We start from the raw sequence: 27,793 nt of genomic DNA, 5'->3' as shown, positions 1-27,793 counted from the left end.
TATGTATATTTTAAAAGCATAAAATCTATCTATCTATCTATCTATCTATCTATCTATCTAAAATATAAAAATAATAGAAGAAACCTCCTACTGGCCTTTAGCAACTCTACACGCCAACACAGGCAATGCTGGAAGCATTGTCTGCTTCCCAAAGAGCAGCAGTGTTTAAAATCAGGAGGATAAATGCCACACTTCACAGAAGCATGTTCCTCCTCCTGTGCTCCCCCCAGCAGACACAGCTTGTTCACAGGCACAAAGCCTCACTCGTCACCTGTCCGTGTGTCCTGACCCACGGCCTCTGCGTCAGGCCCAGGTCCATCAAGCAAGGCAGCAGCTCACGTGCAGGCAGCAGCAATCTGCTGTCAGCAGGACACCACCAGCACCTCTTTGATCACCAATCCTAACTCCAGAAGAGCTGAGGCACCGCTGCTCTCCCGCAGCGCCAGGGAAACACCATCAGCATTGATCGACTGGTGCTGTGCATAAAAATAAGTCAGCAAGAGGACAGAGTCTGGCCACATTCCACGTCAGCCTGTGCCACACGAACACCAGGCAGCGAGGGAGCTTTGCTCAAGGTGGTTCCTCCCCCTTCCCACGCGGGGAACGGTGAAAGGATGACAGCATCAGCACAGAACATGAAGTCATTGGGAAGATGTGGATTCCAGCATTCTTTAAGGAGGCAAACCAGTGCTGTAAGTTTATTGCATTACAAAAAAACCCCAACACCACAACTAACATCACTGCCACTTTATTTGTCCCTCCTGTCCACAGAGCACAACTGTGCAACACACACATGCACCCAGTACGGTGAGCAGAACGCGCTGAGGGTCGTTTCTGATGAGCCCTGGGAAGCCAGAGCTGCTCTGCCACCCTGCAGCCTGCCAGACTCTGGGAGAGAGCTGAGTCTGAGCCTCAGCTATCACATACGTGTGCAGTGAAGCTCAGTCCCAAGGCACGAAGACGCCTACAAACCATGGGTATCATCCAACCATGGAAGCAACTTGCCTGCAGTGATGTTAGGAAGAGGGTTTCCTGAAAGAGGTACAACTAAACCTGGATTCAACTCTACTGGGAAGCCCCTTGTACTTAATTCCAGGCAGGCGCCTGGCAAGCAGTGTCGAAGCAGAGTGAAGTGCTGACCAGGACCTCCTGCGTTACACGCTGAGCACCACTTACCACTCCAGGCCAAGAGGCGGCTAGCGAGACCCTCTTAATGAAAGACACAATTCCCCATTAGCTAATTAAATTAAACTCTAAATTTAATAGTTCATACTTGCTCTTAAACTGACCTGTTTCATCTGGGCAGCTGCTGGGATGGGGCAAACTCGTTACTATGTACAGTGAGTCTCTCTGGGAGCAGCCACCGGGTGGGAGCGGGTGAAACGCCTGTCTGCTCCGAGCTGGCTGTCACTGCTTGCCAGGGACCACGTCCGAGTAATCCTTCAGTACTCCAGCCAGGTGGTCATTGTGGGTCTTGAACCGGCGTTTCTTCTGAGAGGCGGGTTTCTTCCTCCTCTGAATGGGAGCCTACAGACAAAACAGAGGGGAGGGTGAAAGGACCTGCCCTCCAGCTGCGACCCGCGCTAGTCATCGACCTCTGCGTGGCAGACCCTGCTCGCACCAGGGGCGGGCAGCCAGGGAAGGTGCTCGCTGGTTTTTGCAAGAAGCAACAGCACTGGATTCAAATTCCAGGCAGGGAGAGGACCCTGGGGACAGAGAGGTGCCTTCACATCCTGCCCTGCACAACAGTGAACCTGGCCTTTAGAAGGGAAGTTTCCAAACAAGCCCACACAGCTACAGCAGCAGGTACCTGCCCCAGAGTGCCAGCCACGATGACGTGCTCAAAGATGAATTGAGCATATAAAGAATCCATGAGGAGATCCCACGTGGGGACAGGCATTACAGAATCTAGTGTAGGGACTGGTAAAAGCCAGGAACAAGTCCTGCGTGGAAGGTCTCTTGTGAAAGGGCAGTTTGAAGCCAAGCGTGGAAGAGACATGTTGTGTCACGTACAAATCAGTGTTGAAAGAAGCCATTTGAAGCCAGGAAGGAAGCAGCTTTGGTGAGCCTGCAGCTACTCTGGCCTCACAGTGAAACACCAGCGTGTTGTACCCGGTCTGGAGAATGTGTGTGAGGTGGGAGGCACGTCACACTGCTCCCTGTCACACCCCCTCCCCCATTTCAAAGCTATTTAGCAGAAAAGTAAAAAGAAAAAAACCATCCTTCTCCCAAAAAATAACTGTTCTTCTTCCCCTACTGCACTTCTGCTTGAGGCAGAAGCTTCCACTTTGGAGCTCCCAGGGATTCCTGGCATCAGCCCTCTCCTCGAGGCTGCCTGGACTGCACTGGCTCAAACAAGTCACAGAACACTGACTGCTGGCTACAGCATTGTTTTTTTGCAACTCCTTAAAATCAGTCACACGTCCCTGAGCTACACAGAGCAGCTGTGCACGGGCTCACCAACGTGCTCTGGAATGACCACTGCAGGGTGAGGAAGGGGGAATCTCCCAGGAAGATCTGGGATTTGCAGCTCTTACTATTTTCTTTGGTCCTGTTTCTTGCATGGAAGAAATACCCTGTCGTTTCAGATACTCTTCGATTTTCTCCTCATCCATAGAATCCACGGGAATGCTCCTCCACAGCTTCTGGAACTCTGGAACACCAAAGGAACCCTCAGTTTATATCCCAATGAACAAACTCCAGGCAAAGCCCCCTCCCTGCATGAAAGGCAAGGAACAGACTTGATTTCAAATGCTGAACTATTCTGGCACGTCAAGTGTGTGACTGTAGAGATAGAGCAGTCAGTGACAGCAAGCACACCATTACCACAGCCCCTGCCCACTCCAAACAACAGATCCACTTCCAAAGAAACCCCACCAAAAAGCCCCAAACCCCCAAATCCCAATAAACAAAACAGGGAACACCCTTAATGGAGAAGGGCTGAGCTGGTTCTCATCTGTGCTAACGGCACTCTGGCAGCAGGAGCAGCCCCAGGCAATCTGATTTTAATATTAATTTGCTGCAGAGTCTTTTCACCTAGCATCTCTGGGGCTGTGCAGGCTGTCAAGGTGGTTTATAAGCCTCAAAAGGGCTCGGTGAAGGGTTGTAACCAACCATAAATGGCAGCTTCATTTACACGTCTTCAGCTGACGTTGTCTCAGGAGACTTGTCATCTCGGTCCAATTTACTGAGGGTTTGAGACGTGGACCTGGGTGGGTTTATATCGCTGTAATTTAATACACACCACGCTGTATGGATAATAAATGACTCAAATTCCTCCGGTGTTAAAAAAGAAGAGAGATACCTTAAAAGCTATGGCAGCAGGAAGAAAGACAAGAGACAGTAAGTCTTAATTAGAGCAGCTGCCATCCGCCCGCACGCCTCGTGCCTCCCGTGAAGCTCCGCAGAGCCTCTGGAATGCCTTCTCCAGGCGGCGGCTGGTACAGCCCTACCTCCCTTCATTCCCCAGGCACTGGGAGATGTGTCCTGTCAGTGAGGTTTGCCTAACAAGCTATAAATAAACCAGGAGGCACGCACAGCAACGCAAGGCTGCATTTCCCCCTTTATTTCCAGATGAATTTAGTGTAGTGTCGTCAAAACAACCCCAGATGAAACGCTCCAGCGATGGTCCCGCCGCAGAAACACAGGCTCCAGGACACGCTGCAGTCAAGCAGCACTTGGATGGGTTCCCTCCCTACCACATCTCGTTTCACTATGAAAGTACAGGCTTTTAAGTCTTGGGTCTTTCTTTCCTTCCGTTGCTGACTGTAAGGGGCTGTTCGAGCTTTCCAGGAAACAAGAGAAAGGAATCAGGCCAGGGAGGAACCACGACGTTCATCTTTGGTAAGGCAGCTTTGTTGGAGAGAACTAAAACCCTGTGAGGACCCTGCTTTTGGTGCTGTGTGTTCCTCACACAGGCTACTGCAGCCCAGCAGCACCGCGGCGAGGCTGCGGTGTTGCGGTAGCTTCTTGTGAGGACTGACACTGTAGGCAGACTCTGTCTGCCCAGTCCTGAGCGCGGCTGTGGGCTTCCGGCACGGCTCATGGCTGCTGCCGCCACGGATCAGCTCCCACCTCATCCTGCTGCGGCGGGTGGGGAGACGCTGTGCTGGGATCAAAGCGAACGCGTAAGAGAGGAATTTCTCAGCGATGAGCACCCAGATTAAGCCTTCACCGCAGAAGGGTCCCGTAGCATCCTCCAGACAGAGCAGAACACGCTCTTTCCAGCTGCTTTCTTTCTGTTCACAGCCCTTCCCTGGCCTGGACACCCAAGCTGGGCTCGGGTAGGCACCGAAACTCCACGGTGCTCGGAAGGTTAATCAGATGATGGGTGTGCAAAGGCAGCATGGCACTTCCCCTGTGCTTCAACAGCACGTTTCTGCAGCTCACACACAAAGGGACGAGGCTGCATCAGTACCAGACAGATCCCTGTTAGAAAGACTCTGACATCGCACCACACTACACTGCCTTGGGCTCTGCACAGGCAGTTCCCTGGGAGCTGAGGAGATGGAGGTCAGTCCTCTGAGATGCACGACAGGCACGTGTACAAGAGGCAACTGCAGATGAGAGACTTGGTAACTCCCAATTCTTAGGTGGAGCATCCTAGTGCAATGCTCTGCTACAAACAGCGACGATGCGCCTCCTCGTTAGAGCTCAGGATATAAGGACAAATGGGCCCAGTGCCAAACAAAGCTGAGGAGAGGTGCTTAAGGTTAAACTGGTCTGCATTCTTCTGGGGAACAGAAGTGAAAAATTAAACACTAGAACATCACCAGTCAGCTTTTCAGGGATCAGCATGCACCGGAGTGCGGGTGGCAGTTAATACCTAACCACGGCGCTCTGCGCCTCTTGTCATGCAGCTGTTACACCAGCCTCACAGCTTCACAGTCGCCTTTCAGACTCAGCCAAGAGGTATCAATGTAGCAGTCACCAAGAACCAGAACAGCAAAGCTAAAATGGACTTTACATACAGCTAATTTAATCCACTAATTGGCCCGGTCAGAGTCACTATACAGCACTCCACAAGCGGGTTTACAAACCCCTTCACAAATCAGGCTGCTTTCAGCACTCTTGCTTTGATTGTGGGAACTGCAGAACTCCCTTCCTGTGTACCACGGACCCTGTCCCCCCCTCCTGCATGGAAATACTCCCTGTTAAGGGCTTGGTTCGGAACTGGGAGTGTAGAAGGAAAGGTGCAGAGAGCAGCTGGCTGGCTGGCAGCGAACCATTTCCGCATTACCTGTCAGAAGTCTCCGAGGACTATGCCCCTATCAGCTAGTGAAAGTTTAGAGCTTGGGAACAGGCTATCTGAGTTACTGTGACACCCTCCCTGGAACAGGGGCACCTGTGGGAAAGGCAGGTGATAACTGCAGCTCTCTAGAAACAACCACCCGTGCCAGTAGCTGCAGTTCGTTCTGCGCCTCACAACTCACGCCCTCCAGTCCAGATAGGAACAGATTTCTCCAATTTCTTTGAGGGGAATGTGAAATACCATCCCCCTCCATGGCCTTTGCTGTGGCTCCATGCAACAAAAGAGGCCACCACCTGTAGAAAGCAGCTCATGAGGGGCCAGGGAGGAGGAAATGGCACGTGCAGCGACCAGATTGCTGCTTGCCACCACCTCTGGAGCAGCACCCATGCTAAGGCCAGGCAGGAGGATGGGCAGGGCAGCTGTCTCTGGGGAGGGGGGGAAATCACTGAATGACAAGGTTGGAAAAGCCCTTTAAGCCCCTGGAGTCCAACCGTCCCTGTCCTGTGCTGACCCAGATCCCTGAGCACCTCATCTCCCCTCTGTTAAACACCCCCAGGGCTGGGGACTCAGCCCCTCCCTGGGCAGCCTGTGCCACAGCCCCACAACTCTGCCAGGGAAGAACTTTGCCCTCCCAGCTGAGCTGACCCTGCCCTGGGGCAGCTTGAGCCCATTGCCCCTTGTCCTGTCACCTGGGAAGACAGGAAGAAAAACGCTGTGAAGAACAGAGGTGTCTGAGGAGCAGACAGTGGTGGCAGACAGCTGTTCCTACCACAGCTTCAATATACCAAATCCTTCTCTTCTTTAAAAATTACTTGCTTTTCTGCAAGGAGAGGGCGCAGGGAGCTCAGTACCGGTGTGAGGAGCAGGAAGGGGATTGCTGGAGCAGAAAGCTCGCCACACACCTCTCTGCTTCAGCCAGGCGCAGAGCACGGATCAGCTGCACGCATTGCTGCGGCGCACGCAACCGTTACAACCCCGCAGCACACCCAATTTCCCTCCTCCGAGTCCTGTCCACAGCTAGGTGATCTTTACACCATCAGAGCACAGCAAAGGTGAGAGGCTTCCATCAGCACCACTGACAGATTAGCCAGAGCAAGCATATAATGCTGTGGGGAGGAAAGAGAGGAATAAAATCCAGCAACCAAGACAATAAGGCTTCACCTGAGGGCAGCAGGCTGCATTCAGACAAGCCAGCAGTTTCTCTTACTGCTTAGGCTGCTGGGACAAGATGAAACCCAGAAACAAATCCCCTGGGGAGAAGTTTCCACAGAGTTTCTGGCTGAAACAGTGCAGGTGCTGTGAACCCACACGGAGACACGCGTGTTTCAGCAGAGCTGCGAAGCCCCAGTGCCAATGCCGTGGGTTTTCCCCTGAAGAGGGGACGCTGTGATCCCAGTTCCCAAGGCAGGTGCTTGGTGTCCTGGCCAGGCTATGGATGAATCCTGTATGTGGTATCTTGCACTCTGATCATTAAAATCTTTTAACTCAGAGGCCTGATAGAATTGGCGCTACTCACGAGCTCCTCCAAACAGCTAAATCATGGTCTTTCAAGTAACGAGAGGAGGAAATGAGACCATGAGCTGACTAAAAGGCCAGCTGAGACGTCTGCAAACATCTCCAGCATCATGATGCCTGCATGCCCAGACTTAAAACAGTGAGCTCTGACCAACACACAGCAAAGCAGAGGGCAGCTTAACAAAGATTCTACAAACACCTTCTCTCTCTGGATTCCCCAAGGGGTAAGGATGCACAGTGACCTCAACCTTGCTTCATCACAGGGTCCCTCATAGACAAAACCAGGTTGTGCTGACATTCCCCAACATGCTCCCTTTCTACACAGGCTTACATGTGGAGAACAAAGTAATGAGTAACTGGCTGCACAGGGACTCTGGTGCAGCTTACCCCACACTTCTGCCTGCCTCACCTGCTCTTGTAGAACGGCTGAGATGGCTTCTGCAGATACACTGCTCTATCGTGCCTGTAATAAGATCTGCCAGAGATTAAAAACAGCTTAAAAATCTTCACAGAGCAGAGCCAAAAATCTGAGCACAGGGCAAGAACAGGCAACAACAAGGCAATAAATGACTGAGTAGTGGGGAATCACAGACTTGTAGGGATTGGAAGAGACCTCAAGAGATCATCGAGTCCAACCCCCTGCAGAAAACGGGGGGAAGATGGGGTTCTGCTTTGTAGCAGTCCCAGGGAGCACAGTACTAGATCGATACCAGAAGGAGGAGGTGCTTGGCAGTAAGGCAGTGCTGCCCCCAGACCTTCTTGGAATTTAAAAGCAAAGCTGTATGTCACCACTGGTCCCAAGCAATGTTCATATCCATAAATTCAAGAGGCTTTGGCTGTTCTTTAAATATCTTCAGGGGTGCTGAGGAAGAGGATCATAACCCCAGATAATTACGTATCCAAGTTTTCAGGCATGAAAACACTTCCTAGCTTAGATCCAGCTGTGAGAGACAGTGTCTCCAGCAGCCCAGCAATGGAACCGGCCTCGCGCACAGGGGTGAAAGCCCAGGTCACACGCAGAGTGCTTCGCCCCAGCACAAAGAGGCAGCGCTTTCCTTGGCTGCAGCACCTGAAATCTGGCCTGGCTTTTAGAAACGCTTTCAGCTACACTCCTGACAGGAGATTAATTAGTCAGGAAGCCGAGCAGGAACACATGCAATCTGAACCCTGCCCGGCTGATCACGCAGGAGGAAGAACAAAAGCTGCTCCTTATTGCACAGAGCTTCTCGGGTGGCCCCTGAGATCAGGATATATAGGCACTGTGCTGCTCCAGGAGCTCCCTGGGATTCCATTGCAAGAGCTTGTTCAGATATCAGAGTGACTGCAGTGAGGGCAGGGACAGGCACTACCAGAAAGCAGTTCCTCCCACCGCTTTAGACAGCAACCTCCCAATTTCCCCAGCAGCTCCTCCTTCTCCCCTGGTGGAGCTCAGGCAGCTTTGGGAGAGGACATCCAACTTTCACAGGGTTCTAATCCCAGCTAGCACTTATTTGGAGCTGGGGAGTGCCGACTGAATGGCAGAACCCCACACTGAGGAGCACAGAGCTTTCATTTCAGGATAAACATGAAACTAGGAGCAGATTTTGAACTGTCATCAGCTGCTAGATCAAAGCGTCTGACAGCACTTCAAGGCTCACTCTGCAGCCTCCTCAAAGCTTGGTTCTAGCCCTGCTGCAGATAATGAGCTGCAATAGCAGCGCTAACGCGTGTCATAACTCATCCTGTGCACAGGGAACGGAGCCAGTGACTCCCTGAGAGACGTGCTTCTGGAGCTCTGCAAAGAATCGTAAAGCAGAACTGCTTGGGAAGGATGGGTTTGGGTTTGCTTCATCACAGGATGGAAAAAGGACTCATCCCAGCTGTGATGGTAAGTGAACCCACACAGCGATGCCCTAAGAGCTGTGGCATATGCAGGCAGACCGACAAATGCCCAGAGGAGAAAGCATCCCTGTGCCCTCTCAGAGCAAAGCATCACCGGGAAGAGAAAAACCAAAACAGCAGGAAGGGAACAAAAATAAAGTGACTTCTGATCAGATGGAAAGGTGCTGCCACCTGCGGATGAAAGAAAGCAAAGCCACCCTGAACGACAGAGGCACCACACACCATCCATCCCTTCCTTCAGGCTTGAACACCTGCCTTCATCCGGAGATGGAGCCAAAAAGCCTAAACATTTGGTTTCAAGGGGTTTAAAAGTTATTTGTTTTAAACCTTTTGCCCACGTTCACAGTGTTATCCTACATCACTCACACCTAAATACTGATCAGCACTGGGTGTGTGAAAATATAACACACTGCCTATCACAGGGTCAGAGAATCACCAGGTTGGAGAAGCCCTTTAAGCCCCTGGAGTCCAACTGTCCCTGTCCTGTGCTGACCCAGATCCCTGAGCACCTCATCTCCCCTCTGTTAAACACCCCCAGGGGTGGGGACTCAGCCCCTCCCTGGGCAGCCTGTGCCACAGCCCCACAACTCTGCCAGGGAAGAACTTTTCCCTCCCAGCTGAGCTGACCCTGCCCTGGGGCAGCTTGAGCCCATTGCCCCTTGTCCCATCTCCTGTCCCCTGGCTGGAGAGACCATCGCCCACCTCTCTGCACCCTCCTGGCAGGGCAGGGGAGGTGGGGAGAAGGTCTCCCCTCAGCCTCCTCTTCTCCAGGCTCAGCACCCCCAGCTCCCTCAGCTGCTCCTCAGAGGATTTGCCCCCCAGCCCCTTCCCCAGCCTGGGTGCCCTTCTCTGGACTCGCTCCAGGACCTCCACGTCCTTCTTGACCAGGATGACAGCATTAATGGTAAACTCACAGGATTTGGGAGGTTAGAAATTCAGCCTAAAGGCTTATAATTCTGCATTTCACACCAAGCTCCACCTGCCACCATCAAGGAGTGACAGAAGGCATGGGTTAAAAGCAGATTCAGCTCAATACTGAGAAAGAACTTTTACATTTTTAAATGCTGCAGGTGTCTCATCTACTTAGCTACCCTTGTGGAAGAAAGCTATTACTACTGTGAGTACCAGTGTGGTGCACAGCAAATAAGCTACTTCCCATTTACCACTGGGAATACCGAGTCTCTGTGAGCTGGTCACAGAAACAAAGAGCTTTATGCTTTGTCCTGTGTAGAGCAGTTCATGTTTCTCCCCAAACTGTTCCCTGTTTCTCCCCGTAGTGTGACACACACACATCGATGCTTAAGATGAATTCAGATGCACTCCCATGGATACACTCCCATGGACACATCCCTAAGCAAACACCAACCTTCATCTACAGAAAACTGACAGCTCTTGTCATTGTAGAAGAGAATCTTCTTCTTATCGGGGCGGTTAACGAAGATGATCTGGTCCCCTAGAGCCTCAAAAACAAACAGAAAAGAACAATTCAAAATTACTTTGTTTGCAAGAATAAGGATTCCAACGTGAACAACAGACCCAGATCTCCTGCTACAAAAAGCACAACAAACTAGGGCAGCAGCAAAGTAGCTGGCAATGAAAAGCATCCAAAGCAGAGCCTTCCAGTAAGCACACCAGTACATCAAAGATGAGAAACATCTGCCTGAGATCAAGCTACAAGAGCAGAACTAAATGCCTACAGTTGGAAAGCAGGAGATCGAGAGGCTGCTGTGAGCAAGGGCTGTGACAGCTGTGCCAGGACAGCAGGGCAAACCTGCGAGTGAAGGGTCAAACACAGAGAAAGCTACAACATGAGCTCTTCAGAAACAGCTTCTGAGTTAACAAAAGAATGGGGACAACTCAGGAGAAAATTCTTTCTTAGCCTCTGCCTCCCCTGTGAGAAGCTGAGAGGAATGGGTCTGCTGAATCGTGGCCACGTGTTACTCACCTTTATAGCCTTCTGTGCGTTGGGCAGCCCTTCCTCAATATCTTCTAAAAGGATTCCTCCCAGCCCTCGCTGGTCATGCTTGTCCAAGAGCCTGAGCAGAGCCTTTTTGTCTTTCAAGTTGTACTTGGGTTTGAAAGCATACTTCCCATCTACAACTTCTATTTTGGGATTATTGACTAGAGCCTGTAAGAGAGAGACACATCTTAAACCCTGAAAAAGAGCACACACTCATGCTTTCTTCCTGGGGTGCTTTTGAGCAGCTACAGCACGTTACAGCTGCCAGGCTGGAGATCTGAGTTTGAAAGAGATCTGAAATGCCTGGATCCTAGATCCACTGGCCTAGACACGACTTGCCACAACGTAAAGCGCAAAGCACCAAAGGATGCTCAACGCCTCTGAGCTCGGAGCTCCACGAAGCCTCTCAGGGCAGAAAGCTTCCATCGCCACCAGCACTGCCAGACTGGAGGCTCTGGCAGCCCAGCATCCCTGCACCGGGAGCAAATGAACACTATGGGCTTCCTAAGGTAAAAACATCCCAGCTTTACCAGGCAAAGAGTCTTTTTCCCCATGTCTCAACAGACTTTACTACTCTATTGTGAGGACTGAGAATAAACAGGAAGACCAATCAAGTATAGATACCAAATATGGTACTTTGCAGGTTTATTAATCTCTAGATTAATAAATGTTGAGATGAATGTCTACGAAGACATTCCTTTTATGAAGACATGTCTCCTATGAAGGCATTCAGATCAATGGAGTGTGAAGCTGAGTATGGTGGCAAGTTACAGTGAGTCTCTAAGAATGAAACCTCGTGTCTAGAGTGAGACTGAGGAACTCCAGGGGTGGAATCAGTGGAAGCTGCAGATCTGCTGCCCCAGAAGTTCAGACATAAATTTCACATTGGAATCCTTTGGTTTGCTATGCAATGAAGAGCCCTAAGCCTGTGAATTCTGTGCCACATCCCTTCGGTTCAGGAACTTCAACGCCCTCGACATTGGAACAGCTTCCTGACTGGATTTATTTTTAATGACACACCTTAAGAAAACCAGCTTGTTTAGATAAAATTAGGAATCAATTGATCCACTTGAGATAAAACATCCGCTCTGTGTAACAACTCTAAGAGTGAGAGCAGCTTTCACTTCAGTCACCTCAAGAGCAGGAGGCGTGGGACAGACATGGGAATCGCTGCGCTTTCTGAAAGGAGGCGTAAGGCACTTGCAGGTATAATTCATCGTCATCCTAATTAAAATCTAAGCACGTGCTCTCCTTACCTCGCTCATTAACCATTGCTTCTGTTTGAGTCCAATGTCTAGGTGCTGCGTTTCATCCAGAATCTCTTCCAGGGTTAAGGGATGAGTATCACCACGCTGGTGCCGAGTCTGGGAGAGTAAACAGGATCTCTTAAAAGTTCAGTACGTGCTTTACTCAGCCAGTTAACTACCACCAAGTAACTACAACTGGCGTGAGGCGATGACAGAAGAACTTTTGCAAAGCCAAGACAGGCACAGCATGTGCAGCACATGAATTCTAGTTTGGGTTTTTTGGAATGAAAAAGTAATAGAAACCAGTACCAGCTGAAAGCAATGAGAAAGTGACGTGTCAAGCACCAAAGCACCTGGGATTTTGATAAATGGCTCACAGATCCTAAAAGCTGAGAGCATCTTGCAGCTCCTCTTTCTACTGCAAATAAAAAACCCCATTCTCCTGGTTTTAAAGCGACCTGGAACGATGAGGATTTCAGCAACGGAACGATGTGCCGACTGTTTGGCTCACTGACAGCATTTTGAGCTTAGCAAGCAGTTCTTTGAAATTCTCACTCCTGCAGTACAGGAATGTGAGAGTTTGAAATGCTCAGCACCTTCCCCAGGAGAAGAAACAACCCAAGTGTTTCCAAACCTTCTAGCTTTACATCACAACCACCGTACCTTCATATAGTTCACGATTTTAGCGAGGACCCCGAACTTGTAGCCAGAGCCTCCCGAGAGAGCTTTCAAGTTAAAGGATCCATTGCTGTGATCTAGGAAAGGAGAGAGCAGACAGTTAACCGACACTTTCCACAGCACCCTGCTGGCCCTGCACTCCAGCTCCTTCTCACTCTGCTTCCATCAGCGTTCAGGACTAGGGCTGGGAACAGAAAGGTGTGCCGTGGGAGTGGGAAGCCTTGGGGCACCCACGGGGTACCTGTGGATGGGCTCTGGGACACTCCTGGGCAGAGCTCTGTGGGTGTAACACTACTGAGGACTCGACCTTTAGGAAAGCAGGAGCAAGTGCAGCGTGGCTGCTGTGAGAGCAGCAGTGTGGCTGCTGTGAGGGCAGCGGTGTGGCTGCTGTGAGAGCAGCGGTGTGGCTGCTGTGAGGGCAGCGGTGTGGCTGCTGAGAGAGCAGCAGTGTGGCTGCTGTGAGAGCAGCGGTGTGGCTGCTGAGAGCAGCGGTGTGGCTGCTGTGAGAGCCAAATTCAACACAATTCAACTCTGCATTGAGCCACTGGAACCATTCAGAATCCCGTCTGGTGGCACGTTGGGCTCTTGTCTTAAGGCATCGTGAGGTTTGCTGCTGTGTAAAGCTTGCTTCAAACATTTCTGCAAGGTTGCTAATGACTCTCTTCATTAACTTGAGCTATCAGCACAGCAGATTAAAGAGAAACATCCACAAACCACCGTGCAAAGCCACAGGCCCATCACCAGGGAAACACTGCTCAAACTTCATGGCAACAACTTTCCTCAATTTCAGCTACTGCAGAAAAACCTCATTTCTTCTTCCTTTTAACCCACTGGTGATTTGCAATCCTGTTTGACAGGACAGCAGGTATCTCTGAGACCCTCAGCTCCTACTATTTCTGTGGGAAAAAATCAGTTGTGAGAGAGAAAAGAAGTAAAGTTAGTTTATTAAGTGAGGGTGAGGTTGCAGTGGGTGCTGCAGCAGAGGTGCCAGGCAAAGCCTTCCTCTGCTGGGCAGCTGGAGGATATAGATGGGAGTGGTGATAAAGGAGGGGAGGGAGGGAGGGAGGGAGGGGGAGTGGAAGGGAGGGTGGAAGGAAGGAAGGAAGGGCAGAACGGAGGGTGAAAGGGAGAGAGGGTTAAAGGGAGGCCAGGAAGGGAGGAGGGCAGGAGAGTGGGAAGGTAGGAAGGAGGGAAAATAAATAAAATAAAATTAATAAAATAAAATATAATATAAGCATCTTACTCCAGAAAATGCACCCAAGGTGTCTGAGAAAGGCCTCCACTGAGCAAGCTGGGAGGAAGCCTGCTACATTCACCACGTTACACTGAGATGCCTGTGCCAAGCTCTCCTCCCTGGAGGGAGCTCTGCAGCAGGTCTCCCAAGCCCCTTCTTCAGGAGTGTTTCTCGTGCCTGTCCTGCTGCACCTCAACCTCTTCCTGAGCCTCCTGTGAGCTGCTAGGAAAGGCAACCACACTCTGGGGTCTCTGGGTGGATTTCAAACAAATCCCTGTCTGGATGATTGCTGGGAAGCTGTCACATGGCTTCGGGTTACAGGCTTCACATAGCAGGAGAATTCCAAAACTACAGTAGAAGAAGGAGGGTAACTCCAGCTAGAGAGGAAGGTTTTGTTCTGGTTACTAAATTAGGCTGGAAAAGGGAGGGAGACAAAGGTCAGCTTTCCCCCTGGAAACACAGCCGACAGGCATTCCCCCTCAGGGTCCCCTCTTACCACTCAGAACGAATGCTCACCCAGGACCTCTCATAATCAATAATCACCGTAACGAGGGGTCTGAAGCGACGAGCGATAAACCCAGAGCTACAGCAGTAACTAGTTCAGGCGACTTATCCTGTATTTGTTCTGTCAAGCGAATCCAGGGGGTTATCCTGTTCAATCTCCCTGGCTGCAGCCCACGCCGAGCGGATCCAAGCCCACGCAAGGCTGGGGCTCTGCAGACACTCGGGCTTCAGACGTCACGCTCCGCGCGGCCGCTTCCCGGCGCGAAGCGAAGCGAAGCGCAGCCACGGCCGCCCTGGCGCTGCTCCACTAACGCGGCTCGTGCAGCACAAAGAGCACCCCAAAAGAGAGGGCAGGAAGGGGGGTTGCTTCTCAGTCGAGACAGAAAGAGTCAAATCTGTGAATGATTTGAGTCCCGGGGTTGAGGGTTCGATGCAAATGAGCACAAAGGAAGTTGTCAGCAGCACGGCGCTCTGGCCAATGGTTGGGAAGCTCCATCTTAGCTGTGCGTGGGCTGCACTAAAACCAGGGAGCAGAGCAGCGCTCTTCCAGCATCCTCTCACACAAGAGGTAGGTGCGCACCATTTTCTAACATTGCCTTGGGTTTGTCTTGTAACCTGCCAGCCTGTTCAAAGCTGCCTTTGGAGGGCGGCTCTTCTCCAGCTGCAGCGGGGGTAACGCCGCCCGGCGCCGAGCAGCCTGCCCGGCACCCCCAGGCAGCACTTCCACGGCACACTGACGCCCGCTCCATCTTACAGCCGGGGCTCGGCGCACAAGATGGGTTTCAGGCTTTACTGGGGAGGGAGCCTGTTTCCAGCAGCCTCAGCAACTGGAACGGCAGCAGAAAGGCTTTTCCTCACAACAAAGGCAGCTAAACCTGCAATTTCAAGAAAGGTGCCTCCCCAGAGGTGCCCTGCAAACCCTGCCATGGGGCTGCCTGCGGTGCCGGGTATCCCAGGGACCTGCCTGGGGAGCGCGGTAGGTGCGGGCAGGGAGACGCTCCTGCTGTACGGTGTTATCCCTGTAAATACCGATCAATACCACACAGACAGGTCAGAAGCCACCTGGGATGTGTAAAATGCTTTTAGCCCCAGATGCCTGTTCGGGGTTCCTCAAGCAGGACTTCCCTTCCTGAGCGCTGCGCTGCGGGGTTTGTGTTTTTGCCAGTCATTTCCCTCTGCTCCGCGAATACCATTGCAAATGAAGCTGCCCCTCTGCAGCACCCAAAGACAGGTTTTCCTTTCAAAGCACCGCTAACACAGGCAGTCCAGCAGCCAGCACATTAAATATTTAGCTCCCTGCACCCTGGCTTTGCCTACCAGACAGAGCGCTGCCGTGCTGTAGGCATGCACACCCGCCATAGCCAAGCCACACGCTGGCTGGCAGGGCTGTAAGCCTCAGCAGGGCTGTGGTAAGCCCCGAGGCTCAGCAACCGCTGCCTCGGGCTTGGGTTTGAATAGGTACACCAACGAGGAGCTGGTATTTATCTGCCTCGCCTCATTCAAATCTAAGGCCATCATCCTCATCCTCCTGGAGAAGCAGGGACCGCCTCCAGCAGCAGCATTAAATTCCCCCTCCCTGCGTAAAGCTGAGCTGCTCCACACCACACAAACCCCTGCCCCAGTGGAGAGGGACGGGGATGGCTGTGGGGCAGCCCAGGGGCAGGGAATCCTGCCTGGGGAGCTGAGCAGAGGGGAGGGAATCCTGCTTGGGGAGCTGAGCCCCAGGACAGGGAATCTTGCCTGGGGAGCTGAGCCCAGGGGCAGGGATCCTGCCTGGGGAGCTGAGCCCAGGGGCAGGGAATCCTGCCTGGGGAGCTGAGCCCAGGGGCAGGGAATCCTGCCTGGGGAGCTGAGCCCCAGGACAGGGAATCCTGCCTGGGGAGCTGAGCCCCGGGGCAGGGAATCCTGCCTGGGGAGCTGAGCCCAGGGGCAGGGAATCCTGCCTGGGGAGCTGAGCCCCAGGACAGGGAATCCTGCCTGGGGAGCTGAGCCCAGGGGCAGGGAATCCTGCCTGGGGAGCTGAGCCCAGGGGCAGGGATCCTGCCTGGGGAGCTGAGCCCAGGGGCAGGGAATCCTGCCTGGGGAGCTGAGCCCAGGGGCAGGGAATCCTGCCTGGGGAGCTGAGCCCAGGGGCAGGGATCCTGCCTGGGGAGCTGAGCTGAGCACGCTCCCCTCCTCTCTGGCACCAAGGGTCCTGGCTCTCCAGGGACCCTGAGTCTTGATCTCTCTGGACTGGGACCACAATGCTGACTGAAATGGTACATCCTCTCAGCCAAAGCACTGCTTGTTTGGTGCCTGGTGTTTACAGAGCAGGCAAACTGAGGTGTAACCAACTCCAACAAATCCTCAGTCCTGGAAAACTCTGTAAGAAGTTAAAACAAGCCTCCTCTCCTTTCCCAAGGATATTCTCTTGCCAGTTAAGGCACGCATTTCAATCCTGCTTGTTTTAATTACCCCTCACAGGGGTAAATCCTTTTCTTCAGCCCTCCCTCCTCATGACACAGATTTTCAAGCCACTGGTTCAAAACCCTTCCTGACTGTGAGCCCCATAAAACACACTGGCTGAGTTTTCTCCTTAGACCGTGGCCAAACCAGGCCAGGCTCTCAAAGCCAGGACCCCAGCTCATCTCAGGAGTATTTTTAGCTTGGATTTGCTCTGTAAACACCAAGACTACCAACCCCAAACAAACCAGTTTGGTTAATTCCATCCATCTCAGTCATGTTTTGTGCATTCAATCACAGATCTGTGTGTTCAGTCAAGGAGTCAAAGGAAAGGCAACAGTAAGTGCTCCAAAAAGGGTCTGTGGCAAATACCAGTGCCAGGCACCTTCCCAACACCACAGTCATTCTGTTCCAGTTTCATTCCGCTAAAGGCAGAAGGATAAAGAACAAAGCGTAATATCTGAGCAACAAGAATAAGATGCAAATTGCCTGGCTGCACCATCCTGGTTTTCAGGGTAACCTTCTTGAAAGAATGATGACACACAAGTGATGACAGGCGCTCAGAGGGCTTTATTAGTCTCTGTCAGCAGACATCAGCACACGTTGCTGCTTCCTTCTTACTCAGGCATTTCGGGGTGTTCCACCATCTGAACGGGTCGAGTGTGGAGTTATTTCTGGGGTACTCAAAGCTCAGTGAGGCCTCATCCCTGAGCACAGTTTAAATCGACAAACCCACCCACCTTCCCCCCTCTGTGCTGTGGTTTGGATCACTGACTGGAACTCAACGCCGACAGCCAGGACCCTTCTGTAAGGGGCAGAGCTGGGGGTTTGCTTTGATGAAGCAAACAAATTCTTCCACTGAAGCATGGAAATAAGACCCCAGGGTTCTACACAGTTACCATCCTGTCTCTCTCCTCCCCTTCCACAATCCCACATTTTCTGGGGCACCACAGAATATAGATATATATATAATGCAGTTAAAATATAGATATTTTGATATATTTATATATATAAAAATATATTTTAATATTTATTTTCTATATATTTTCTCTCTCTATATATATTTTAACTACATGAGACCCTAGAGCGAAAGCACCATAGGTTCCCTCAGTTCTGAGGGGGAAAGAAGGAAACCTCCAAACACCTCAGCTGCCTGCCTACCTGTAATTCCCAGAGAGACATTCAGGGACAGACAGAACCCCATTTCGTACTAGAACAACCAAAAGTTCAGGTCCCTTCTTGGGAAACATCCCTGAATAGTCAGGACTTAAGAGTGATTTCTTTCCTTCTCCCAAAGAGGAGGAGAAACCCACAGGGGCAAACAAAGCCCAGGGAGACGTGAAGGTTCCTCTCATCACTCAGGTGCGGGAGGGTGGCCCACGGAGCCCCCGTTCTAAGAATGCCAAAGGAGCACCGAGGGCTTCTACACCCTGCAAGTACTGTGCAAGGTGGGGTGGCCTCTTCTCCCAGGGGACAAGCAGCACAAGAGAAAACGGCCTCCAGTGCTGGAGAGGTTTAGATTGGATATCTGGCACCAACTCTTCACCAAAAGGGCTCACCCAGGGCAGCGGCTGAGCTGCCAAACCCAGAGGTATTTGCGACACACAGACGTGGCACTTCAGGACATGGTTTAGAGGTTGACTTGGCAGGGCTGGGTCAGTGGTTGGACTGGATGATCTTAAAGGCCTTTTCCAACCTACATGATCCTACGAGTCTGTGACTTTACCAACCTGGAGACTGATGACTGACAGGTCACAAACCATCGTGTACCTTGGAAACTACCTTTGTAACCTGTCTGTCTTTGCATGCAGCTGAACTAAAGACACAAAGCTCTCTCCTTCCAGGACAGCTGCAACTACAGGGTGCACACATGGAATAAACATTCCAGAGAAGCCTCAAAGGCACATCTGGGGTTTGGTGCTTCAGTGAGCTAATGTGTCAGTGGGAGGTGCAAGCACTTACAGGCTGGGATAAAGAAATCACAGTATGTCCTCAATCCAGAGTCCTCAACACCTCTGTTCTTCTGTTTCAGCCCCTGAATCCGTGACAGGAAACAGGCCAAGACAGCTCTTCAAGAATGGCAACCCTCAACACCACTCACTGGAACGAGACTACATCCATTTCCCAGTATCTGGGCTTCCAAGTGCAAAAGATTTACCCTTTCCATGACAACTGGAACACCGCCTGCTTCATTATTCTCATCATATTCATCTTTACTGTCGTTTCCCTGGTGGTGTTGGCTTTCCTCTACGAGCTGTTAGACTGTTGCTGCTGTGTGAAGAATAAAACTGTGAAAGACTTGGAGAACGAACCCAACCCTGTCAGAGCCATGCTGAACAGCTTCAGAAAGCGCGAGACAGAGGTGGTGTAGGAAGGACTTGTCATGGGCGCCTGGAGAACCCCAGCGAGGCCTCTTGTACCTTACAAATGAGCAAGTCACATACTCTGTTTTGGTCTTTTGGACATAAAGATACTAGCAACAGTTACCATTTTATCTCTGGAAGTGAACTTGAATGACTGGAAAAGGCTTTCCGAGTGCAGAAGGATGACTGGTAGCAATGTTACGGGCATAGGAAAGACTTTTGGGTTTAAATTAGCTTTTGTTTTGTGACTAGCATAGATCTTTGTCTACCTGAACAAGCAAGTGTTGCCTAATGTGTAAAACAGTGTTGCTTAACCAGAGAAAGCACTTATAAAATGCTCCCCAATCCCATGGTACATAGCACAAAGACGCATCAGTGTCCTCCCCGAGGCCAACCACACAGCCAGGAAAGACACAGGGGTGAGGAAAAGGTATGGGAGCAGGGTGGAATGGCAGGAGATCCCCTGGGCAGCAGAGGCTTGAGGGAATCCTTGCCTTCCCTTACGGGTCCTCGCTTTTAGAAGAGAGGGTGGTGGGATGAAAAGCAAGCCAACATCAAATGTATCTCAAAAAGGTCTTTTTTAACCTCCTGTGGTACGATGTGACCCTTTCTCCCTCCCCTTCTCCAGTTCCAGAGAACTGCTCTCCCTGTTTCACAGCTCCTGGTGTTGAGACGTCACTAGAGCCCTACCTGAAGGACACCTATGCCCGTGGAAGCACACCGTGGCGGTGCCACAGCCCAGAAGAAACAGGGGCATTCTTCCAGCCCAAGGCTGCTGCCTCTGTGGCATCCACAGCACTACAGGGAGTCGGACACTCTGGATTTATCATCCCCATCTGAACTTTCCAAAGCTGAACTGGACCCAAGCTGAAAGGACCCTCAGCTTGTTCACCCTCCTGCTGACACACCCCAGGGAGCTCACAGCTCTCCCTGGAAGGGCCTGGGTTACACTCAGACCTCCAGCTCCCCACATCCCTTTCACTCTGCAGCTGCACTGTGCCTGTAGTTCTCAAACCCACAGGAGTGTCAGGGGTACACGTTACCCGGCGGCACCAGCGTTCAGCAGTGCACCATCCATCAGCGACGCCCACCAGTCTTTCACGCGCCTGAAGCCAGAGAGGAGCAGGCCCAGGGCAGCAAGCAACACCCCACCCCAAAGCTACAGGCAGGACACAATATCGAGCCACAAACTCCAGACAACATTCCTGCCCTTAGAGACACAGAACCCAACAGCACGGATCTCCAGCCCATCCACATCAGAAGTTGTTTCGTGCTGGGGCAGTACCTGTAATTGTTACTGTCTGTGAATACACAAACACCCTCCATCAGGCTCAGGATGCCGACGCTCCAGAAGACCTGGACATCATGAAAGACTTGTGAACCAGCTCAGGGTCTGTGGGGACAGGACAAGGGGCGATGGGCTCAAGCTGGAGCACAGGGAGTTCCCCCCCAATGTGGGGAAGAACTTCTTCCCAGTGAGGGTGAGGGAGCCCTGGGACAGGCTGCCCAGGGGGTGTGGAGTCTCCTTCTCTGGAGAGATTCCAGCCCCGTCTGGACACCAACCTGTGTGTCCTGTCCCAGGGACCCTGCTCGGGCAGGGGGTTGGACCCCATGGGCTCTGGGGGTCCCTTCCAACCCCACAGCTCTGTGACTCTGTGAATTTGACTCATTCTCTTCCTGCCTGGTGAGATGATAGTCACAAGATGCCCGAGCCACCACTGACCAGCCCAGTGGTGGATATGAAGAAGCAACCTCCCTTCTGCAGGCACGGAACGCCACAGCTCATCTCAGATACATCCCCTCTGCTGAAACTCCCCCATACCCACCCCACGAGCAGGGAACCCTTTGAGCTACAAAGCCCAAACTATAAGCACAAGGAGGGAAGCTGATGCCTCAGGTCCGAGACAATTCAGGATTCACACTGAGCTACAGGATGGAGATCGTGTTAGTGGTGATAACGCCTTCCCCTGGCAGGGTGCTGAGCAGATGCCTCCTGATCTCGTGCCCTGACAGGCCAGTGTCCTGCTCAAGAGAGGCAGGAGTGCCCATTGGGATGCCTTTGAATTAACTGAGGCAGTAAATTAACGGGTCTCTTTCCCTAGAGCAAACACTCTGGAGGGGAGTAGGACTGCTTCCCACTCACAGCACACGAGAAGGGTGCGCAGGAAGGAGCAGGGCTAAGCCTGCAAGACAAGGATCTCCCCTTGCACAGCCCTACAGCCTCAAGACAATTCTTTCCCACTTGTAGACCAGAGAAACAGCTCCTGGAGATTTCATCTCTTGATTACTGTTGGCTAAGACTATCAGGACAAAGGTCTGAGGCTAAGGCCTCAGCCACAGCTCCTTAATAAAAAGAAATAAATAGAAGTGATTGGTTTAATTTCTTTTTCCCATTCTCAACCATGCAAGTAAGGCAGCTGTGAATTCTTCCAAATAACCTGTCTGAATAATAACTCCAAGCAACTATAGAAATAACTAGTGTCACTGGAAAGCTTACAACTCCTCCTCACAGGCAGGGAGATTGAGTTACACAGTCCTCTGAGGATCAGCATGATCTCAGTGCCTCTCCTCTGAAAAAAAAAGCAACCAGGGCAGGTCCTCTGAGTCACAGCAGGAGGGAGAACCCACAGGCACTACTCACCCAGTGCCAACACCTACCCACTGCCCGTGCAGCCACTACACAGCAGAACTAGGGCAGATCAGCGTAGCTTTTGTTTCGTGGGGTGGGACAGGGATTCTTCAAACCCCAGTTCTGAGCCCAGCTCCTGCCAGGCGCCCAACAGCCTGGTGAATGGAATGGAGAGCAGATTTTGAGGCGAATGATTTGGACTCTGCAGCATCATCACAGGGCAGCACGGTGGGGGGTTGGACTCGAGGATCTCTGGAGTCCCTTCCAAGCCCTACAACTCTGTGAGGCTGTGCTGTGCTGCTGGTGCTGCTTAACCCACCCAGCCACTTGCCTGAGCACTTGTTCTGAGCTGCTTCCAGGAACAAGGGGGTGAAGGTTGGTCCACTCACTCTCTGGCTCTTTCCTTTCTTCCCTGCAGCTTTTGCAGCTGTTAGTAAATGCTCACCAGGAGCAAAGGGAAGGAGAGGAAACTCATTCTGCACCAACACGTTATAGGAACCACAAAACCTCTCTGACACTGCCTGGAACAAAGCCAGCAGTGCAACAGAGAGCGCCCATTCCTTCACTCCTATTTCTGTAAGCTAATCAGATGGCAGGCACAGAAGTGCTCACAGACACAGCCAGCCCACAAAGCCACAGGAAGACATGTCACTGTCTGCCCTGGCACTTGGCCACATCGCTGCTCAGATCCTCCAGACTCAGGTCTGAGCTGCCCAGGAAACCGCTCTCACTCAGGGTCCTCAGCTTAGGACACCCCACGTGGGATCTGATTTTATTTAGAGGAGAGAGTGTGCCAAGGGGGCCCATGGAAACCCGGCCTCCCTTGACTAACAACGCTACTTGGCACCCTGGGAAGCTGGCAGTACCAAGGCTCTTCCCCTCGGATGGAAGATGCTCTGCTCCTCCCATCTCCCTTGACTGTTCTCACCCTTCTGCTGGCTTCAGTTCTATTGCTCCTTCTGGAGAGGACCCCACACGGTATCTGAATCACAAGTGTGCCAGGAGTTTGCACAACAGGCTACTTTGTGCTTTAGCAACCCCTGATGTTTGATTTGACCTGAACAGCACGTGGGAGGATGGCAAATGCTCTCAGAGAAGTGAAAAGGCCCTGTGGGTTGTGTGTCTTGCACAGCACAAGGGAACGTGGGGCATGCTGCTGTGTGTGCACAAACCCTCTCCCTGCTGCTCCTGGGCTTGCAGGTCTCCTCTGTTCACACTGTTTTAGTGCTGCTTTCTTAGCTGCTGAGTTGACACCAAGAAATGCATTATCAGTGCTGCCAACCCAGGGAAACAAGGGAACTCCTGTCCAAGAGAGATGGAAACCTACAGAAGCCCTGGTGTGCACAAACAAGGGTCAGCTGCCAGGTAAGACAACGGGTGCTGATCACAATAAGCTAACCAGGCAAGATGCAGGCTGTGAAATCCATCTCATGGACAGATATCCAACGACTTTAAGTCAGGGCAATGGGTAGGACCTGGAGCAGAGGAGGTTCCATGGAACCATAGGGAAAAACCTTGTCACTGTGAGGGTGAGGGAGCCCTGGGCCAGGCTGCCCAGAGAGGCTGTGGAGTCTCCTTCTCTGGAGAGATTCCAACCCACCTGGATGTGTTCCTGTGGGATTCAGTCTGGGTGACCCTGCCTGGCAGGGCAGTTGGACTAGAGGGAGGATCCTTTGAGGTCCCTTCCAACCCCTAACACTCTGTGACCCTGTAACAGGTTTAAGTTTTAGGCACCTCCTGGCCAGAAAGCCAAATGAGAGAACACGAATGAAGCCACTGTTAGGACTTGTTCCAGGTGGCCAACAAGCACAGAGGCTCACAGATCAAAGCCCAGCTTCGTATGAAATAACATCCTGGCACTGGCAATTCCTGTGACTGAGCAACAGCAAACACATCACAGGATGGGGCCTGGTGAGGACGGGAGGCACTGAGCCTGGTTACTGACCAACAGTGGCAGTTTCAGAGAAAGAACGACAGGAGCCACGACCAAAGCTCAGACAGCCCGAGCCGAACACCCAGAGACAGGCAGCAGGCAAGGCAGGACAGGCCAGGCCAGCTGCTGCACGGGCCGCTCCCACTGACCTGGGTTTTGCTTGGCGCTGGAGGAGGCACCTTGCTCTACCTTGGCTTTCTTCTTTTTTGCAGAGGAGTCAGAAGGCGGCGCTGGGCGTTTCTCTACTGCGGGTGTGGACAGGGCACGCTTCTTGAACAGCTCCCGCTCCCTCAGCAGGCTGGGGTCCATAGTGCTGCCGAGAGCCACAACGAACCGAGTCTGAGACGGGTCTCTGAGCCAGCGCGGTGTTCGGGAGCAGAAACACCGGCTCGCGGAGCTGCGAGCGCCGGGCCTGCGCCCCTCTCTCCCCCCGGGCGTCCCGGCACTGGCACCCCCGAGGATGCCAAGCGCCAGAACGGGACCCCCGCCCCAAAGCGACCCCGGGGGGCGGGCGGGGCTCGCGAGCGGCCCTCCAGCCCCCGGCAGCGGGGAGCGCAGCCCGCTGCCCAGCGCCGGCCCGCCGGCCCCCGCCGCCAAGCGCGCCCCTTCGCACCGGCCACGCCGGGGGAAACTCCGGCAGCCAAGGGAGCGCCCGCCCGGCCCGCGGCGGGCAGGAGCCCGGCGGAGCCGCCCCCGCGCCCGGGCCGGAGCCTCCCCGCCCAGCACGGCCCGGCGGGCGGGCAGCTGCGCCGCGGGGACACAGGCAGGGCCGCCGCTCCCCTGCCCCGGGACGGGCCGCCCGCCGCCTCTGCCCCCCCGCCCCGCTCCCCCCCGGGGCGCCAGGCCGGACCGCGGCCGCTCCCCCCTTCCCGTCAGGGCGCCGGGACGGGCCGCCGCCGCTCCCCACCCCCCGCACCCCTTCCCCTCAGGGCGCCGGGCCGGCGCTGCCCCCCCCGCCCCCCGGGCCGCCCCCCCGCCGCCGCTCACCCGCCCGCCGGAGCTCGAGGCACAGGCCAAGCGCCACCTCGCCCCCTTATTGGCCCGCACCGCCTTCCCGGCAGCCCCCGCGCCACGCCCCACCCCGGAAGTGGGCAGGCCGTCGCCATGGCGACCGCCCGGCCCGCTGCCGTGGCGGGGCCGCCGCCGGCTCCCGGCGCTGGGTCCGGTGTCTTTCCGGGTGTTTTAATAACAACGAGTTTCACACAGTGAAAACGCGTCACGCAGCGGAGAGAGCGGGAGGAGCCGGCCGCAGGGAGCAGGCGCGAGGGGCAGGGGCCCGCGGGCGGAGCGGGGAGGCGGCGCGGGGCCGCGCTCAGCCGAAGATCCCGCGGCTGGGCCCGGCTTTGGGTTTCTTCGCCTGGGGCGGGGGCTGAACGGGCACCGCGGCGCTGCCGAACCACTCCGGCACCTTCCGCTTCGAAGGGGGGTGGGAGGCCTGGGGAGAGAAAAGCAAGATCAGGACCAAGGCCCAACACACACGGCTGCTGCCCCTGTAGCACACGCCTGAGGGGACAGCGCCCTGCCCCAGAGAGGCGAGGGGGGAGCTGCTGCTGCCTTCCCCCAGTGCTAGTGAGACAGAGGAAACCATCCCCACAAACACAGCAGGGGGTGCCCCCAAGGCACCTTTCCTGCAGTCCTTCCCTCTCCTCACACCTGTCACAAGCTGTGCAGGACTCAGGGCTGATGGCATCAGCCCCTGCCCCACCCGAGGAGAACCTGACTGCTCCCAGCACAGAGCTGGAGGTAGTCTCACCTCGGGCTGAGAGTCAGCAAACAGCTCCTCCTCCTGAGGAGGGGGGCAGGCTGAGTGCAGGAAGCCAGCTCTATGAGTTTCCACGTGAGGAAAGGCAGGTGTTGGATGTGCCACAGCATGAAACCTCAGCCACACACACCACAGTCAGTGCAAAGGCTGCATTTTGAAGGGTTGGGGTGGTTTTTTGGAACTAAATGAGTCTGTTTATAACTAGAGTTCCAACCCCTCTGCTGAATGAGATCTCTAGCTGTTTCTTACCATAAAATCGGAGCAAGTCAAGTGTGTCCATTCTGAACACAAGGGAACTGGAACTTGTACCTTGGGCTTTTTTGTAGCAGAGAAAGAGACTCCCTCCAGCCCTCCCACAACTGCCAAGCTTGCAACTGTGTGTGTGTGTGTGTTCCTGTCTTGTTCTCTTTGTTTGGGTTTTGTGTTTTGTCTTTACAGTTAGCAATGGCACAGTGGGTACAGAGGTACTAACTCCTGATTTGTGTGTCCTGCCTGCTGGCTGTACGTTGGGACACCCAGAGCTGAGCTTGTTTGGAATCAGCTGCCCCCCTGTGCTGCCCAGAGCAGCGAGTCTGGAGCCTGCTCTGTTACAGGAAGAAGTCTGTTTACCGAAGGCACTACCTGCAGCCCGGGGCGCTCTGCTCCTTCCTTCCAGGTGGGAGGTGTGGAGTTACCCTGTGAAAGCAGCAGAACGTCAGGCTGTTAGAATCCAAGCACCTTCATCAGCAGAGCTAAAAGCTCTTTGCTACAGGGCATTCCTAGAACCAGGGTATCTTTCCGAAGGACTGCTGGGATTAGCTTGTGCAGTTCCCTCATTTGTGGAATATCACTTTGATTTCTAATCACATTACAGCTGTTAATAGCTCCAGCAGCTAGCAGGAGCAGGAGAGCAGCATCATTAGAGCTCATGCAATTAAAGGTGGCTCAGATCCAGACACTGCTGAAACAAAACAGCACTCAGGGACACAAGGAACAAGCGACTGGGTAACAAGGCAAGGCTTGAGAAATGGTTTGAGCCACAGTTCAGGAAGCCAGCCCCAAAGCCTGTAAGGTTTGAAATCCTAGTGCATGCAGTTAAGATTTAGAAGGATTGGGAGTCTGGGATTTCTTGTACCATCCCAGCTGGAACCACACAGTGCCAGGTGGCTTTTTACTGTGAGGTGCTGCTCTGGGACTTGGGAGACACCAGGAGGCCAGCGGAGGGCTCAGAACACTGGCCTGGCCTCTCCCCAACAGCCCCTTGTTTCCAGAGAAGTCTCCCCAGTGAGTCAGGCTCATGGCACTCCTCTCAGGCTACACCCAGCAGTTTCAAGCAGCAGACAGATGTTTCTGGCAGGCATTGCCTCTGGCTGTTGTATGCTCTCAGCATCTCTGCTATCACAGTAAGAACATCCCTTTTCCCACATCAGGTACCAACACAGTGAATCAGGGCAAGAGCACAACATGGGCTCAGTGCCTGGAAAGGATCCAGCTTCCCAGACCTCATACCAGGCAGGATTTGGAATTTCAGCTTCTTCCTCCACTGCCCTGGTTACTGGAAATGCAGGACTTTACAGAGGGCCTTTTGCATCCCTATCCCGAAGGGCTGGGCAACAGCAGACACCCTTCATCCCTCCTGAGGTCAGGATCACACCACAGTTTGATTGTCCACAGTGGTGCACCTGACCTTCCTGGGCTCCCTGACCAGGGCTTCCTGGAATCACAGAGTGCTTTGGGTTGGAAGGGACCTCAAAGCCCATCTAGTTCCACCCCTGCCATGGGCAGGGACACCCTCACCAGCCCAGGGTGCCCAAAGCCCCATCCAACCCGGCCCTGAGCCCTGCCAGGGACCCAGGGGCTCCCCCAGCCTCTCTGCGTGCTATGGCAGAGATAAGCAGACAGTCCAACATGGAGCAGGTGACTCAGGTGACACATAACAGGTCACAGGTAGAGGCTGCACAGGGCAGCCCTTCCCTGGGTCAGTACCTCCTGAGGGGAGCCCTCTGGTTCTGCTCCAAGCATCGGTCTCAGAGGAGGGGGCAGCAGTTCTGCTCCAAGCAGAGGGAAAGATGGATTGTGGAGATGGGACACTAAGCACTGCTTGGAACAGCAATGACCTGAAAGGGCTTTTAGTCTGCTCCTAGAAAAAGGAAACATTCTTTTCCACAGAAACACAGTTTTGTAGCTTCTTTTACTAACCTTTTCTTTACTCCACAAGGCATTTTCCCTGCTTGCTTGATCTGCTCCTGCTTTTTCCTGCTGCCCTTCTGGCCACACCAACATCCTCCTGACAGAGCCATCCTGTGGCTTCTCCCTAGCCTCCTTCTCCAGTAACACAATAGTCATCCTGATGAGATATGTTTCAATATCTGCAGGAACAAGTTGCCTGATGGCTTGAATTTTGGTGGTATCTTG

The 27,793-nt window shown here is 53.2% G+C and overlaps 3 protein-coding genes across 3 annotated transcripts in view; 1 reads left to right on the top strand and 2 right to left on the bottom strand.

Annotated features, from left to right (window-relative positions):
* Positions 1-732: 732 nt before the first annotated feature.
* On the bottom strand, positions 733-23,946 carry GTF2E2 (general transcription factor IIE subunit 2; the record flags this gene model as incomplete). The annotated part of the gene is made up of 7 exons (XM_084264130.1): positions 733-1,527; positions 2,538-2,653; positions 10,014-10,107; positions 10,593-10,775; positions 11,864-11,971; positions 12,518-12,609; positions 23,787-23,946. The coding sequence occupies 7 exons, from the start codon at positions 23,944-23,946 to the stop codon at positions 1,408-1,410; spliced, it is 873 nt and encodes a 290-aa protein (XP_084120256.1). The 3' UTR covers positions 733-1,407.
* On the top strand, positions 18,790-19,083 carry SMIM18 (small integral membrane protein 18; the record flags this gene model as incomplete). The annotated part of the gene is made up of 1 exon (XM_084264135.1): positions 18,790-19,083. The coding sequence occupies one exon, from the start codon at positions 18,790-18,792 to the stop codon at positions 19,081-19,083; it is 294 nt and encodes a 97-aa protein (XP_084120261.1).
* Positions 23,947-24,803: 857 nt separating the features above from the next.
* Positions 24,804-27,793, bottom strand: part of WRN (WRN RecQ like helicase) — a gene marked incomplete at its 5' end in the record, with an annotated part of 34,476 nt that continues 31,486 nt past the window's right edge. The window contains 3 exons of the mRNA XM_084263294.1: positions 24,804-25,072; positions 26,009-26,074; positions 27,578-27,789. Of these exons, the coding sequence (XP_084119420.1) occupies positions 24,950-25,072; positions 26,009-26,074; positions 27,578-27,789 (401 nt within the window). The 3' untranslated portion in view covers positions 24,804-24,949. The remainder of the gene's footprint in view (positions 25,073-26,008; positions 26,075-27,577; positions 27,790-27,793) is intronic.

Source organism: Gallinula chloropus (genome assembly GCF_964237585.1).
Source record: "Gallinula chloropus genome assembly, chromosome: 4".
NCBI classification, from domain to species: domain Eukaryota; kingdom Metazoa; phylum Chordata; class Aves; order Gruiformes; family Rallidae; genus Gallinula; species Gallinula chloropus.
The sequence above is the reverse complement of the archived record's forward strand: the minus strand, read 5'-3'. Positions and strand labels throughout refer to the sequence as shown.